We start from the raw sequence: 18,028 nt of genomic DNA on the forward strand, positions 1-18,028 counted from the left end.
TTATATAACAAAGGATTTACCTTTAGATGATATAAAATATTAGGATTCCCTTGTCGTCCAAGAGTACCTAAAAAAAGTTTTTAAAAATTTTCCTGGGAAAAAAAATTAAGAAAAAAAGCTCACCTAGAATAATTCCCCACGTTTTTGAATTTCTTGCTTGATTGATTGCATTCAGTCTATTCCTCTTCATCAACTCATGATCATATCCTTCCTCACTAAACATATTCATGATCATACCCTTCCTCACTAAACATATTCATGATTATACCCTTCCTCACTAAACATATTCATAATCCTCACTAAATATATTCATGATCATACCCTTCCTCACTAAACATATTCATGATCATACCCTTCCTCACTAAATATATTCATGATCATACCCTTCCTTACTAAATATATTCATGATCATACCCTTCCTTACTAAACATATTCATAATCCTCACTAAACATATTCATGATCATACCCTTCCTCACTAAATATATTCATGATTATACCCTTCCTCACTAAACATATTCATGATCATAAACTTCCTGACTAAACATATTCATGATCATAAACTTCCTCACCAATCATATTCATGATTATACCCTTCCTCACTAAACATATTCATGATTATACCCTTCCTCACTAAATATATTCATGATTATACCCTTCCTCACTAAGCATATTCATGATTATACCCTTCCTCACTAAACATATTCATGATTATACCCTTCCTCACAAAATATATTCATGATCATACCCTTCCTCACTAAATATATTCATGATCATATTCTTCCTCACTAAATATATGGATGATCATGCCCTTCCTAACTAAACATATTCATAATCCTCACTAAACATATTCATGATTATACCCTTCCTCACTAAATATATTCATGATTATACCTTTCCTCACTAAATATATTCATGATTATATCCTTCCTCACTAAATATATTCATGATCATACCCTTACTCACTAAACATATTCATGATCATACCCTTCCTCACTAACATATTCATGATCATATCCTTCCTCACTAAATATATTGATGATCATGCCCTTCCTCACTAAACATATTCATAATCCTCACTAAACATATTCATGATCATATCCTTCCTCATTAAATACATATTCATGATCATACCCTTCCTTACTAAATATATTGATGGTCATGCCCTTCCTCACTAAACATATTCATAATCCTCACTAAACATATTCATGATCATACCCTTCCTCACTAAATATATTAATGATCATACCCTTCCTCACTGAACATATTCATGATCATACCCTTCCTCACTTAATATATTAATGATCATACCCTTCCTCACTATACATATTCATAATCATACCCTTCATCACTAAATATATTAATGATCATACCCTTCCTAACTAAACATATTCATGATCATATCCTTCCTCACTAAATTTATTGATGATCATGCCCTTCCTCAGTAAACATATTCATGATCATATCCTTCCTCACTAAATATATTGATGATCTTGCCCTTCCTCACTAAACATATTCATAATCCTCACTAAACATATTCATGATCATACCCTTTCTCACTAAATATATTCATGATCATACCCGTCCTCACTAAACATATTCATGATCATATCCTTCCTCACTAAATATATTCATGATCATACTCTTCCTCACTAAACATATTCATGATCATATTCTTCCTCACTAAATATATGGATGATCATGCCCTTCCTAACTAAACATATTCATAATCCTCACTAAACATATTTATGATCATACCCTTCCTCACTAAAAAAATTTAAGTGACCCTCCATGCGAAGATGGCAATGCCCAATTCACAACGGTACCCTTGAAACATTATTCTATCGATAACGGGGAACATTGGACTCTAATTCATACTTAATGATATAAGGCTTTCAAGTATCCCGAGCATTGTCGTCTTTGCTTCTAGGGTCACTTGAAATTACGCGTACAGTCCCTTTAACATTCTCATTGGGTTCGTGTTCAATTGCGTTCTTATATTGTCAATGTTTGATTTTGTTGAGAAAAAAAAACATTATTTCTGTTCATAAAACATTTAAAATTTTATTTTACATTCATTATTCCTGGGATAGACAAATCTTTAATTGTAAAGCAAAAATTCAATCTTTTTATTTTAAATTGGCTTCTCTTGTTTGTTTGTTTCCAATAAACGTAAAAGCGACTGAATCCTTTAATTGTGAAAAGAGCATTAAAAGACTAAAAGATAAAGGTATCAAGTCAAGGGTACCGTTGTGAATAGGACATTGTCATAAGAATCCTTGATTTTACCTAATATTTCCCCGGGGGATAGAGGTTTCACTTGGGGAACAAATACGGTATATCCATCATCCCTGTTTATTAGAGAAATTAATAGATCAATCAATCAATCAATCAATCAACCACTCACTCAATCAGATACACACAAACCAAAAAATAAAAAATCTAAACTAATCAGTAAACACACTTTTCCACAATCGATAAATCACATTTTTTGCCATGATATTTTTCAACAACCGATAAATTAAACTTTTTTACCAAAATCTAACACTTTTTTTTACATTCACTAAACCACATCGTTTTCCGCAATCTATAAATCATGCCTATATGGAAGTCAGCAAATCAATCAATCTAACCTTTTCCACAATCGATTAAGCAAGCTTTTTCACAAAAACTCCACACAAAAATAAACAAACTTTTTACAAAAATGTTTTCACAAGGGTTCCCCCCCCCTTGTTGCAGTCTGATTTCATGCAACTATCTGTAGTTGGCAGTCTAATATTGTTCTTTACGGTATTTGGTAATATCGGAATTATTTTATAGATTGGTTTTCGGTACGTGTTAGTCCAGGTCACGTGCAAAGTCTAATATTGTTTTCTACGAATGAATGAATGAAAGAATGAATGTATAATGAAAAATGAATGAATGAATAAATTAATGAATTAATGAATGAAAGGATGAATGAAAGGTTGAATGAAAGGATGAAAGGAAGGATGAATGAATGAATGAACGAATGAATAAAATGAATAATAACCTGAGTTGTTTTGCTACAGCCTGGAGAGTGGCAACAAACTGAATAGTGCTCACTAAGCTAAAAAAAAAATATTTTTAAAACTTCAAAATAAGCTCCAATAAAACCGAAGACTGAAGAAGTACATTTAAAACACATCACATCATATTCGACCGTGAGTACAAAATGTTGGGACGTAAAGGAAAATGTAAAAAGGTTGGATCATTTTAAGAAATGTATTCGTTTAAAACACAGAATTCTTTGGAGTATCACTTACATATTTTACAGATTTATGATATGATTTGGGACGTTCTAGAATCTTTTGACTATTTCTATTGTCCATCAAAATAACTTGTATAAATACATTTGAGATTCCCCCCTTTAGGTAAATACAAATAAACGTTTATCAATCAATCAAACATTTAAAAATATTCCTGTTTTAGTAGAACAATAGGAATATTTGACGAAAAAATTAACTTGTTTAAAGGGACTGTAAGCGTAATTTCTAGTGACTCTCAATGCAAAGATGGCAATGCCCGATCCCACGACGGTAGTCTTTAATGTAAATATTTATGTTCATAAATTTTAAAAATTATAATTTCCATTTGAGGGTTCTCTATAAACGTGACTTGCACATATCTACTACAGAAAAAAATATTTAAATCGTCAGATTTTAACACTTTTCCAACTAGAAAACGACAATATCTTCCACATTATTTATCAGATAAAGCTTTGTAAATCGGGCATTGCCATCTTTGCATAGAGGGTCACTAGAAATTACGCTTACAGTCCTTTTCAACAAGTTAATTTTTTTCGTCAAATATTCCTATTGTTCTACTAAACAGGAATATTTTTATATATTTGATTGATTGATTGATTTAATTTCTAAAAAAATTGTGTAAAGTTAACCTTATACTTTTCTCCTTGTCAATATTTTGTTTAACTGTCTGTGTAAAGTGAAGAGTATCCATCTAAAATAATTGAAAATTTTAAAATTAAAAAAATAATTTTATGCTTTTGTTCACCTTAATATCCACAAATATATAAAGCATCTTGATGGTTGAAGTCTGATCAACAGGAACTAAAACATTTTTTAGTTTAGAATAATTCTCAACTTTAAATCATTTAAGGGGACTGTAAGCGTTATTTTAAGTGACCTTCCATGCAAAGAGGGCAATGCCAGATTTACACCGGTACTTTTAAAAATCTTTGTGTGCTCGCAAATAAAGATATGTGTGTTTTCAAGCTTTTCGAACCTTGCTTGTACTTAACTGAAAAGTTTACATAACTCAACACAGCGCACACTTGAATTTGCAGCTGAATACAGGCGGGTTTCAATAAGTTTACACACATATATATCTCTAACTCCAAGAAAACACAAATGTTTTAAGGTACCGTTGTAAATCGGGCAATGCCCTCTTTACATTAAGGGGTCACTTAAAATTAAGCTAACAGTCTCTTTTATCAAGTTTAAAACTATAATTTTAGTAAACCAGTGGCCGAATTTTAAGAATTTGAGCGGCGGTTAAAATTTAAGACGCGGTTTAAATATGGTTGGTTCCACTTAAAATTGTATCAAATGTTTCAAGATTTAAGCCGGCGCTTAATTTAAACCGGGTTTTGGCGGATTTAAACCGCGGCTCAAATTCTTTAAATTACATCTCCGGAGTATCTATTCTTATTTTCTCTAGTTCACGCTAAGGTGTAGAAATCTTCCAGTCGAAATTTAAAAGAGCAAATATTAATGTTTATAGAAGATTACTTAAAATTAATTTTCCTTAAAAATCATTTCTTTTTAAAAATGCCAAGCATTATTTTGCTAACTCTCCTCTGTACATCCTACATAACTATGATNAGTTGTAATCTCTGTTATATATATATGTAAAGTTGTAATCTCTGTTATATATATATGTAAAGTTGTAATCTCTGTTTCGGTGACTGTATGTCTGTTTGTTTGTCCGATCATATCTCAAGAACCCCTGGACCGATTTCCCTCAGATTTTGATTGTAGACCCAAGGGAATGTTCTTATCTAGTTTATAATATATTAGGCAGGGGTTATTATTTTACTAGGAAGAAGAAGATTACTTACCTAAACAACTGTGTCCATAGTGAATTAGAAAATCGCAGCCAAGGGATCTATTAAAATATTATTTATATTAATTTCCATACTTTTTAATAAAAAATATATGGTGGAAATGTTTAATAAAATATGCACCAATAGCTTGTATTGTTTTTAATATATTGCCCGTGGAATAAATACAAATTTAAGAAAAAAAGAAAAATGAGAAAAAAAAGTTTTGATATTTTTTGCCTTTGTTACCCTTGCGATACCCCTGGGTTCCCTCAACAAGTGTCAGCCCATTCGGTCCAGCCGTTTGGCCGGCTATAGGGAACATATACACGAATGTCTTATTTTATTATACAGTGATAGCCAGAAAACTCTGAAATAGGAAGACGACTTTATAGCAATACTTAAATTTGATGGTGTTACAAAGCAAATAGTTTTACTAGACACTTATTAAATCACTAAATAAGTAAAATGGGTCTGTTTAAACTGTACAATTGCTGCATACCATGCTTATTGGACCATTTAAAATCATATCTTCAGTCTGTAAGTCGTCTTTACATTTCAGAGCTTTTCTGATTATCACTATATACAGAATATTGGATTTTTGCTCTCGGGGTTCTCGTTTTAAAACCCTTGGCATCTCCCTTTAAAGGGACTGTAAGCGAAATTTTAGGTGACCCTTGAAATGTACTCATTCTAACAACTTCACCATTACCTTTCTATGATATCACAAAGAGCAGTTGCAAACATTGTTAAACCTGGCAAGAAACAGATTAATAAAATATAAGAGAAAAATTAAAAGTTTCAAAAAAAAGGTGATAATTAAAGATAGAAAAAGGGAGGGAAAAATAACAAAGGGATAGGGGGAGATAGGGAAAATTAGGAAAGGACTACTTAAAGGGACTGTAAGCGTAATTTCAAGTGACCCTCCACACAAAGATGACAATGCCGGATTTACAACTGTTTCCTTATATCTTGGACTGATCAAGTTTGAATTAGAAAACAATTTTCATAATTTTGAATACTGATCATTTTCAATTCTTATTTTCCTACAAAAAACGACAATATTGAACAGATAAAGATTTTAAGGGTGCTGTTGTGAATCAGGTATTGCCATCTTCGAAAAGAGGTCACTTGAAATTACCCTGACAGTCCCTTTAAGGAAGAAGAATGGAAGTAACTTAAGATGAAAAAATAAAAATTTAATCTATTCGATCCTTCAGGAAGCTGTAGAGCAACTTTTTTGAATCCGTCCTTTCTTATTCTCCAGATAGTTTTAGGAACTTCTAGGTTATAGTTCTCCGGTAGGACCTAAATATCATAGTTTTAGGGACTTCTAGGTTATAGTCCTCAAGTAGGACCTAAACATGATAAGTTTTAGGGACTTCTAGATTATAGTTCTCCGGTAGGACCTAAACATGATAGTTTAGGGACTTCTAGGTTAAAGTTCTCCGGTAGGACCTAAATATGAGTTTTAGGGACTCTAGATTATAGTTTTAGCAAGCCTTTCAGGGAATTATTAGGAGCTTAAATGTTTAGATTTTTAAAACTTAATAATTAAACGACATAGTTTAACCCATTACACCCCTTCCCCTAACCGGTCTCAGAGGATAGGAAGGACCCCCCCCCCCCTCCATCCTCTTCCTCTCCTTGGAAAGCAACCGTAGAATTTATATTTGACTCCTTCCACTACATGGCGCGCCTTCCGCAACATATTAGCTTAAAGGGATTTTCCGTAGAATTTTTTAAGATCTTCATAAAATATATGGCAAAAACTCTAAACAGTGGCATTTGAAGATTTCTTAAATAAATCAATTTAAACTTTGATTAACATTTTATTTGAGTTCGCTCATCACTGCAAACTAACCAGTGTCCGAATTTAATGAATTAAAGCCGCGTCTCAAATCCCCCAAAAACCGGTTTCAATTAAGCGCCGGCTTAAATCTTGAAAAATTTAATACAAATTTAAGTGGAACCAACAAAATTTCAAACGCGGCTCAAATTCTTTAAATTCGGCCTCAGGAGGAAAAGATCAAATTCAAATGACATTAATGCTACGCCTTTGTGACTCTGTTGCTTCTCTAGTTCTGATTGTATAAGCACAAGTGTAAGAAAAGCTAATTACATAATATGAGTTCAAAACATTTTTGTTCTTCTCAATAGCTCTTCAATAAGAGGAGTTACAATAAAAAAACCTTTAGTTAACGGTTCGTTAAAATCAGTGCTTAGGATCCGAATCCATTGGATTTTGCCTTCTTGGATCCGGATCCGCAAAATTATGCAGATCCACGGGTAAAATATCAACAAAACACTGCAAAAAAATTTGTTACTCTCAAAACCCAAATCTGAACTATTAAAAAAGGAGAGATTATAAAAATTTCCTGATTTCTAAATGGTTCATCAAGATTTAGATTAAAAACAAGCAAAAAAATAAGACAAAAAAATTGAAAATTCAGTAAATTTTAAAGAAAATCCTGGATCCGGATATTTATTCCAGTGCGGATCCAGGATCCGAATCCGGATCCGCATCAAAATTGAATGGATCCTAAGCACTGGTTAGAATCTACAACTTTTATTAGCAAGCAATGAAGGAATGAAGCATTGAAGCAATGAAATAATAAAGCTATGATGCAATGCAACAATGTACTAAAGCATGAACTAATGATCCAATGATGCCATAAAGAATGAAGCAATCAAGCAATCAAGCAATCAAGCAATCAAGCAATTAAGCAATCAAGCAATCAAGCAATCAAGCAATCAAGCAATAAAACAATGTTCAGCAATGAAGCAATAAAGCAATCAAGCAATCAAGCAATCAAGCAATCAAGCAATAAAACCATGTTCAGCAATGAAGCAATCGAGCTTTCAAGCAATGATGCAATAAATAAATAAATTAATTGTTTACAAATAATACAACTGCTCTCCTAAATGAAAGCGACCATCTCCAAGATAAATAAGACACGAGGTTTCCATCTTAGGTGAAGTACAACCTTAACATTTATAATTTATTAAAGGAACCTTTCACGCAACTTAAAGTGAGAAAATAATACCATAACGGATTCACAACCGACCCAATAAAATCTCGTACATCTGAATAAAAGATCTGTCTGAAAGTAGACGATTCTCTGCAATTTTCGCTTTTCATGAAGAAATTTTCAGATGCAATAATAAGAATTTAAACAATTTCTATTGGTGAAAAGGTACAACTGTGAATCCAGGATGGCATTCAGTAAAAAAAATTTTACTTTGTTTGTTAAATCTTTTAATTTTCGCAAACAAAGATTTTTGATTTGATCAACCCGTTTCCAGAAATAATAAATGCGCAATCAAATTATGCAAGTTTTATGAACAGAAACAATGGATTTTTAATAAGGTGAAACATTGGCAGAAATAAGAATGCTTTTGATCAAATCTCCAATTTATAAGGACTGTAAGCGTAATTTTAAGTGACCCTCCATGCGAAGATGGCAATGCCCAATTCACAACGGTACCCTTGAAACAATTTTATCAATAATGGGGGAAAATTGGTATCTAATTCATACTTAATCAAACAAACCTTTCAAGTATCCCAAGCATTGTCGTCTTTGCTTATAGGGTCACTTGATATTACGCTTACAGTCCCTTTAACATTCTCATTAGGTTCGTGATTTGTTCAATTGCGTTCTTATTTTTCCCATGTTTGATTTTGTTGAAAAAAAAATTATTTCTGTTCATAAAACTTATAATTTGATTTTACATTCAGTATTCCTGGTGTAAGGATTCAAAAGGAAGTGAAATCTGCAAGAGGCCCCAATGTGGACCCCCCAGATCCCCCAGACCGCCCAGGCAGAAGGATGCACTGTCCCGCCCCTGTTCTAACTAGACCTTTAAAAACAAATCAAAATAGAAATCTTTAATTGTAAAGCAAAAATTCAATCGTTTTATTTTTAATTGGTTTCTCTTTTTTGTATGTTTCCAATAAACGTAAAAGCGACTGAATCCTTTAATTGTGAAAAGAGCGTTAAGGGTACCGTTGTGAATAGGACATTGTCATAAGAATCCTTGATTTTACCTAATATTTCCCCGGGGGATAGAGGTTTCACTTGAGGAACAAATACGGTATATCCATCATCCCTGTATATTCGAGAAATCAATCGATCAATCAACCAACCAATCAATCAATCAATAAATCATCCACTCACTCAATCAGTCACACAAACCAAAAAACAAAAAATCTAAACTTATCAGTAATCACGCTTTTCCACAATCAATAAATCACATTTTTGCCATAATATTTTTCAACAACCGATAAATCAAACTTTTTTACAAAAATCTGACACTTTTTTACAAAAATCTGACACTTTTTTACATTCACTAAACCACATCGTTTTCCACAATCTATAAATCATACCTGTATGGAAGTCAGTAAATCAGTCAATCTAACCTTTTCCACAATCGATTAAGCAAGCTTTTTCACAAAAACTCCACACAAAAAAAATCAAACTTTTTACAATAATGTTTTCACAAGGGTTCCCCCCTTATGCAGTCTGATTTCATGCAACTATCTGTAGTTGGTAATCTAATATTGTTCTTCACGGTGTATGGTATTACAGGAATTTTTTTATAGATTGGTTTTCGCCTTTCGGTCACGTGTTAGCCCAGGTCACGTGCAAAGTCTAATATTGTTTTCTACGAATGAATGAATGAAAGAATGAATGCACAATGAATGAATGGGTGAATGAAAGGATGAATGAATAAATGAATGAATGAAAGGATGAATGAATGAATGAAAGGATGAATGAATGAATGAATGAATGATTGAATGAATGAAATGATTAATAACCTGAGTTGTTTTGCTACAGCCTGGAGAGTGGCAACAAACTGAATAGTGCTCACTAAGCTAAAAAAAAAATATTTTTAAAACTTAAAAATAAGCTCCAATAAAAACCGAAGACTGAAGAAGTAGATCACATCATATTCGACCGTGAGTTCAAAATGTAACAGAAAATGTAAAAAGGTTGAACCATCTTAAGAAATGTATTCGTTTATAATACAGAATTCTTTGGAGTATCACTTACATATTTTACAGATTTATGATATGATTTGGGACGTTCTAGAATCTTTAGACTATGTCCATCAAAATAACTTGTATATAAATACATTTAAGATTCCCACCTTTAGGTAAATACAAATAAACGTTTATCAATCAATCAAACATTTAAAAATATTCCTGTTTTAGTAGAACAATAGGAATATTTGACGAAAAAATTAACTTGTTTAAAGGGACTGTAAGCGTAATTTCTAGTGACTCTCAATGCAAAGATGGCAATGCCCGATCCCACGACGGTAGTCTTTAATGTAAATATTTATGTTCATAAATTTTAAAAATTATAATTTCCATTTGAGGGTTCTCTATAAACGTGACTTGCACATATCTACTACAGAAAAAAATATTTAAATCGTCAGATTTTAACACTTTTCCAACTAGAAAACGACAATATCTTCCACATTATTTATCAGATAAAGCTTTGTAAATCGGGCATTGCCATCTTTGCATAGAGGGTCACTAGAAATTACGCTTACAGTCCTTTTCAACAAGTTAATTTTTTTCGTCAAATATTCCTATTGTTCTACTAAACAGGAATATTTTTATATATTTGATTGATTGATTGATTTAATTTCTAAAAAAATTGTGTAAAGTTAACCTTATACTTTTCTCCTTGTCAATATTTTGTTTAACTGTCTGTGTAAAGTGAAGAGTATCCATCTAAAATAATTGAAAATTTTAAAATTAAAAAAATAATTTTGTTTTTTTGTTCACCTTTATATCCACAAATATATAAAGCATCTTGATGGTTGAAGTCTGATCAACAGGAACTAAAACATTTTTTAGTTTAGAATAATTCTGAACTTTAAATCATTTAAAGGTACTGTAAGCGTAATTTCAAGTGACCTTCCATGCATAGTGGGCAATACCCGATTTACAACGGTACCCTTAAAACCTTTGTGTGCTCGCAAATACAGAGATGTGTGTTTTCAAGCTTTTCGAACCTCGCTTTTACTTAACTGAAAAGTGTACATAACTCAACACAGCGCACACTTGAATTTGCAGCTGAATACAGTTTCAATAAGTTTACACACATATATATCTCGTACTCCAAGAAAACACAAATGTTTTAAGGTACCGTTGTAAATCGGGCAATGCCCTCTTTACATTCAGGGGTCAATCAAAATTAATCTAACAGTCTCTTTTATCAAGTTTAAAACTATAATTTTAGTAAACCAGTGGCCGAATTTAAAGAATTTGAGCGGAGGTTTAAATTTAAGCCGCGGTTTAAATATGGTTGGTTCTACCTAAAATTGTATCAAATGTTTCAAGATTTAAGCCGGCGCTTAATTTAAACCGGGTTTTGACGGATTTAAACCGCGGCTCAAATTCTTTAAATTCCATCTCTGGATTATCTATTCTTATTTTCTCTAGTTCACGCTAAGGTGTAGAAATCTTCCAGTCGAAATTTAAAAGCGCAAATATTAATGTTTATAGAAGATTACTTAAAATTAATTTTCCTTAAAAATCATTTCTTTTTAAAAATGCCAAGCATTATTTTGCTAACTCTATTATCAATATATGTAAAGTTGTAATCTCTGTTATATATATATGTAAAGTTGTAATCTCTGTTATCTATATATGTAAAGTTGTAATCTCTGTTATATATATATGTAAAGTTGTAATCTCTGTTATGTTCGTGATTTGTTCAATTGCGTTCTTATNCCGTGGAATAAAAAAAAAATTGAGAAAAAAGTTTTGATATTTTTTCCTATGTTACCCCTGCGATACCCCTAGGTTCCTTCAACTTGTGTCAGCCCATTTGGTCCAGCCGTTTGGCTAGCTATAGGGAACATATACACAAATGTCTTATTTTATTATACAGTGATAACCAAAAAACTCTGAAATAGGAAGATGACTTTATAGAAATACTTAAGTGTATTTGATATTGTTACAAAGCAAATAGTTTGACTAATCACTAAATAAGTGAAATGGGTCTGTTTAAACTATACAATTGCTGTGTACCATGCTTATTGGACCATTTAGAGTCACATCTTCAGTCTGTAAGTCGTCTTCACATTTCAGAGCTTTTCTGGTTATCACTGTATATAGAATATCGGATGTTTGCTCTCGGGGTTCTTGTTTTAAAACCTTGGCATCTCCTTTTAAAGGGATTTAAAACCTTGGCATCTCCTTTTAAAGGGACCGTAAGCGAAATTTCAGGTGACCCTTAAAATGTACTCTTGAGACCTTTATCTGATAAAAAATGTACTCTTGAGACCTTTATCTGATAAAAAATGTACTCTTGAGACCTTTATCTGATAAAAAATGTACTCTTGAGACCTTTATCTGATAAACAATGTACTCTTGAGACCTTTATCTGATAAACAATGTGGAAGATATTGTCGTTTTTTTATTGAATTCTAATCGTTCCTATATGAGTTCCTGCAGTAGAAATGCGCAAGTCACTTTTGAAGAGAACCAGGCCATCAGTTTTCAAAATAATCAACATTTGTTATTGTATCTAATTCATACATGATAAAAGAAATCTTTTCAGGGTACCATTGTGAATGAAGCTGAGGGTCATTAAATTACGCGTACAATCCCTTTAATTTGTGTAATTAATGTAAATAATGTTCCTGGCAGAGAAATCATCAACACAGCATGCTCCGTAGGTTACATCAGACATGATCAGGGTTTCAGCGTCGGTAAAACTAAATTAATAATAACACAAAACCATATTTGGTTAGTCGGGTCCTGGCTAAATGATCAGGGTTTCAGCATAGGTAAAACTAGATCAATAAAAATAACCATCATTGGTTAGGCGGGTCCTGACTTCAAAGTAAAGTGTTCATTTGTATTTTATTTTAGAAGTTTAAATCATTTGACTATATACCAGGCTACCCACGTCCCAAAAGAATGAGACATCTGAAACGACTGTACGGAATTTAAGCTTTTTGAGGCCGAATTCAAATATGGTTGGTTTCACTTAAAATTGTATTCAATGTTTCAAAATTTAAGCCGCGGCTCAATTGAAACCGGTTTTTGGCGGATTTAAGACGCGGCTCAAATTCATTAAATTCGGATTCAGAATTCCCTACAATTGTAAACTTTTTTCTTTATTTGCCAAATCATTATATAAGCCATTAAAAAAATTAAATGTAAGAAAAACAGACTTAATTTAACCTAGAGACAGTCATATCGTGAATTTCAGGTCGTCTTTACAATCTCATCTATTGTGGGTAACCCTGAAAGTTGCCAAACATATAAACAATTAATTTCTAACAACTTCACTATTACCTTTCTATGATATCACAAAGAGCAGTTGCAAACATTGTTAAACCTGGTAAGAAACAGATTAATAAAATATAAGAAAAAAAAGGTGATAAGATAGATGGGAGGTAAAAATAACAAAGGGATAGGGGGAGATAGGGAAAATTAGGAAAGGACTACTTAAAGGGACTGTAAGCGTTATTTCAAGTGACCCTCCACACAAAGACGACAATGCCGGATTTACAACTAGATCAATTTTTATAATTTTGAATACTGATCATTTTCAATTGTTATTTTCCTACAATAAACGACAATATTGATCAGATAAAGATTTTAAAGGTACTGTTGTGAATCAGGTATTGCCATATTTGAAGAGAGTTCACTTGAAATTACCCTGACAGTCCCTTTAAGGAAGAAGAACGGAAGTAACTTAAGATGAAAAACTATAAAATTTAATCTATTCGATCCTTCAGGAAGCTGTAGAGCAACTTTTTTGAATCCGTCCTTTCTTATTCTCCAGATAGTTTTAGGGACTTCTAGGTTATAGTTCTCCGGTAGGACCTAAACATGATAGCTTTAGGGACTCCTAGGTTATAGTTCTCCGGTAGGACCTAAACATGATAGTTTTAGGGACTTCTAGGTTTTAGTTCTCCGTTGGACCTAAACATGATAGTTTTAGGGACTTTTAGGTTATAGTTCTCTGGTATAACCTAAACATGATAGCTTTAGGGACCTCTAGGTTATAGTTCTCCAGTAGGATCTAAACATGATATTTTTAGGGACTTCCAGGTTATAGTTTTTCCGGTACAACCTAAACATGATAAGTTTTAGAGACTTTTTCCAATAGGACCTAAACATGATAGTTTTAGGGACTTCTAGGTTATAGTTCTTCGGTAGGACCTAAAAATGATAGTTTTAGGGACTTATAGGTTATAGTTGTTCGGTAGGACCTAACCATGATAGTTTTAGGGACTTCTAGGTTATAGTTCTTCGGTAGGACCTAAACATGATAGTTTTAGGGACTTCCAGGTTAAAGTTCTCCGGTAGGACCTAAACATGAGTTTTAGGGACTTCTAGGTCTAGATTATAGTTTTAGGAAGCATTTTAGGGAATTATTAGGAGCTTAAATGTTTAGATTTTTAAAACTTAATAATTAAACGACATAGTTTAACCCATTACACCCCTTCCCCTAACCGGTCTCAGAGGATAGGAAGGACCCCCCCACCACCTCCATCCTCTTCCTCTCCTTGGAAAGCAACCGTATAATTTATATTTGACCGCTAGCTGGTCACTGTGGTTGTATTTTGACTCACTTGACAGCTAAAACTTCAGACTCCTTCCACTACATGGTCTTCCGCAACATATTAGCTGAAAGGGATTTTCCGTAGAATTTTTCAAGATCTTCATAAATATATGGCAAAAACTCTTAACAGTGGCATTTGAAGATTTTTTTGAGGCGCTGTAATATATCAATTTAAACTTTGATTTTATTTGAGTTCGCTCATCACTGTAAACTAACCAGTGTCCGAATTTTTTAATTTAAGCCGTGTCTAAAAGCCCCAAAAACCGGTTTCAATTAAGCGCCGGCTTATATCTTGAAAAATTTAATACAAATTAAGTGAAACCAACAAAATTTAAGCCACGGCTTAAATTTAAACCGCGGCTCAAATTCTTTAAATTCGGCCTCAGGAGGAAAAGGTCAAATTCAATTGACATTAATACTACGCCTTTGAGACTCTGTTGCTTCTCTAGTTCTGATTGTATATAGACAAGTGTAAGAAAAGCTAATTACATAATATGAGTTGAAAACATTTTTGTTCTTCTCATTAGCTTTTCAATAAGAGGAGTTTCAATCAAAAAAAACTTTAGTTAACGGTTTGTTAGAATCAGTGCTTTAGGATCCGGATCCGTTGGATCCGCAAGATTTTGGCTTCCTGGATCCGGATCCGTAAAAATATGCAGATCCACGGGTAAAATATCAACAAAACACTGCAAAAAAAAATTGTTACTCTCAAAACCCAAATCTGAACTATTAAAAAAGGAGAGATTATAAAAATTTCCTGATTTCTGAATGGTTCATCAAGATTTAGATAAAAAATAAGCTAAAAAAATAAGACAAAAAATTGAAAATTCAGTAAATTTTAAAGAAAATCCTGGNATGATTTTTATTCATATAAATTCGGTAAAATTCACAATAAGGCACGCCACTTGGTTGTTTCAGAAATCTAGATTCTGATTCTCTAAAATACAAGTGTACTCTACAGTTAACTGTTCTGCTGTGTATACAATAACCCTGATTAAAAGTCGTCTTCTTGTACAGAATAACCCGACACACTTTTCAACTAAAAAAAAGCTGGATCTCTGTTTGAACTATGGTTTACCAGGAAAGATTTTTACCGACTATATATGTGCCGATGGCGAAGTTGGCGGGTAAATAATTCTGAACTTTATTATGCTCACCATCGGTTTGTCGGAGACTAAATGTTTGCAAGTAGACCGAACATTAGAAGAGAGAATGTCGGAAGTACGAAGAATGGAAAAAAAAAAAATATAGAAAGTCGACTGGAAGTTACAACAGGAAGCCAATTTCCTACTAAAATTTTGGAAAATTGAAGTTCATTTCTTGCGTGAATGCAGGGAAGAAAGGCGAAATAATGGGAGNCAATTTCCTACTAAAATCGTGAAAAAGAAGTTCATTTCTTACGTGAATGCAGGGAAGAAAGGCGAAATAATGGGAGAAAAGAGAATGAAGCTATACAGGAGGGGGACAGATGGCAGTGATGGCTTAGTCTATGGCGGAGATGAAAAAGATGATCAAGAAGTTAGCTCTGCAGATGGGGTTTTTCCATAAAGGGTTCCATGACCGGACAGCTGAAACCCTGTAAATGAAGAATTGCCTAATTTGAATAATTCTAATTATAATTCAATTAAACGTTTCAAATCATTTCAATGTCTGTAAATTTGATGCGGAAGTGGTGGGAAGTATAAAGCCTAAGGGCAAGTTAGGGAAAGAAGTAAAGAGCTGGGAGGACGATTTGATTATCAACTTGAATAATATGAAGAAGACGATAATATGAAGAAGACGATAATATGAGGAAGACGATAATATGAAGAAGACGATAATATGAGGAAGACGATAATATGAGGAAGACGATAATATGAGGAAGACGATAATATGAGGAAGACGATCGTAAAACCTCATGTTAAATATAAACTTTTTAAAGAGATATTTTTGGATTAGCATTGGTTGACACGTGAAGGAAACTTTAGTGTCACGTGAATTTTGGAAAATGGTTGGGGGAAAAATGTTTGAAAAGAGTGATAATAGAGTGTGCACAGCAGAGAAAGGAGGAAAGGGACTCAGAGTGTTAGGTAAAGGTGAAAAGATGAAATTTTATCTTGACAGATTGGATAATGTTTTGAAGTGGAACTCATAGTGATAGAGGGGTTAAATCATGCAGTAAACTTTGGTATAGAATTTTTACGACAACAGGAAGTGTCAATTTTCTGTTCCGAAAAAGAAGCAAAATTAATGACCGGAAGTGAAGGACAAGATAAGTTAACCCAGTCCTATTCTTGGTAAGGGGGGGATTAGGAAGATTACCAAACACAAGAATACTGGGATTGAAACCATTACTTTGAGGAAGTACGATCCTGAAGATTACTGGTATGTTGGCTCTAAAGGATTGCTACAGGAGCCTCAATCTGTTGAAGGATTAGGGAGCTCTACTTCCTCTACTAAACACAAGAATACTGGGATTAAGAACACTACCCTGAGGAAGTACGAGCCTGAAGATTACTGGTATGTTGGCTCTAAAGGATTGCTACAGNCTCAGTAGGTATCACTATACTAAATCAAAGAATTATTTATAAAGACGATATCGAATTCGTCACTGAATTCCCATGTTTATTGGGACACCCTGTATCTAAATATTGACAGTTCAACACAGACTCTTGTTATTTATGGATCGTATAAACCTATAGAGGTAGAGAGGATAGAGTTTGTGATAGATTGCAGCAGCATATTGAAGCTGATAAAGTAGAAAACGGAGTTAGGCATATCAGGACATAATCATTATTATTATTTATATGATATAAAGCTTTTCGCTCATTCGGGGTGTCCCAATAAACGTGGGAATTGAATGACGACTTAAATATGTTCTTTGATTTACATTAATTGATAAATGACTTAAAGTACATTAAAAAAATTGAACGTATAATGAGCTTTCTAAAATGTGGTCTACCCTCTTCGTATTTTAAAAATTGACGTTGAACAGTTTTGTTAATTTTTAATTAACTGGAATCTGAACCAATTTCCTAATATCTCTGTCAATTTTGAAGGGGAAATAAGGTAGACCACATTTTGGAAATCCCGAGACTACTAGTTTTTGGTATTAAATGTTTTAACTTAAATTTTTTTAGAGAACTCATGGGTACCCGAGGGGTAACTAAGGCTAAAAAAATAATGTTTTTTAAGTGATTCCCTTTTTCTTTATCATAAATTATTGATTTATCTATATTAGTATTTTAATATCTAAGTATATTTTATATGTTATATATTGTTACATTATTTTGTATTATAACATAATATACAATAATATTTATTATAATATATAGAAGCAGAATTAGAATCAAAATATCTGATATACAACAG

The 18,028-nt window shown here is 32.7% G+C and overlaps 1 protein-coding gene across 1 annotated transcript in view; it reads right to left on the minus strand.

The window, feature by feature from the left end:
• Window positions 1-14,608, minus strand: part of LOC111712181 (2-(3-amino-3-carboxypropyl)histidine synthase subunit 1) — a 16,976-nt gene extending 2,368 nt beyond the window's left edge. Inside the window, exons 1-16 of the mRNA XM_023486727.1 lie at window positions 14,603-14,608; window positions 13,842-13,935; window positions 13,402-13,444; window positions 12,734-12,815; window positions 10,876-10,959; window positions 10,760-10,821; window positions 9,898-9,954; window positions 9,127-9,188; window positions 7,990-8,065; window positions 5,097-5,143; window positions 4,031-4,086; window positions 3,915-3,976; window positions 3,030-3,086; window positions 2,288-2,349; window positions 986-1,055; window positions 124-254 (exon numbers count right to left, since the gene is read on the minus strand). Of these exons, the coding sequence (XP_023342495.1) occupies window positions 124-254; window positions 986-1,055; window positions 2,288-2,349; window positions 3,030-3,086; window positions 3,915-3,976; window positions 4,031-4,086; window positions 5,097-5,143; window positions 7,990-8,065; window positions 9,127-9,188; window positions 9,898-9,954; window positions 10,760-10,821; window positions 10,876-10,959; window positions 12,734-12,815; window positions 13,402-13,444; window positions 13,842-13,935; window positions 14,603-14,608 (1,051 nt within the window). The remainder of the gene's footprint in view (window positions 1-123; window positions 255-985; window positions 1,056-2,287; window positions 2,350-3,029; window positions 3,087-3,914; window positions 3,977-4,030; window positions 4,087-5,096; window positions 5,144-7,989; window positions 8,066-9,126; window positions 9,189-9,897; window positions 9,955-10,759; window positions 10,822-10,875; window positions 10,960-12,733; window positions 12,816-13,401; window positions 13,445-13,841; window positions 13,936-14,602) is intronic.
• Between the last annotated feature and the right edge of the window lie 3,420 nt (window positions 14,609-18,028).

Source organism: Eurytemora carolleeae, unplaced genomic scaffold, assembly GCF_000591075.1.
Source record: "Eurytemora carolleeae unplaced genomic scaffold, Eaff_2.0 scaffold1028, whole genome shotgun sequence".
NCBI lineage: Eukaryota > Metazoa > Arthropoda > Copepoda > Calanoida > Temoridae > Eurytemora > Eurytemora carolleeae.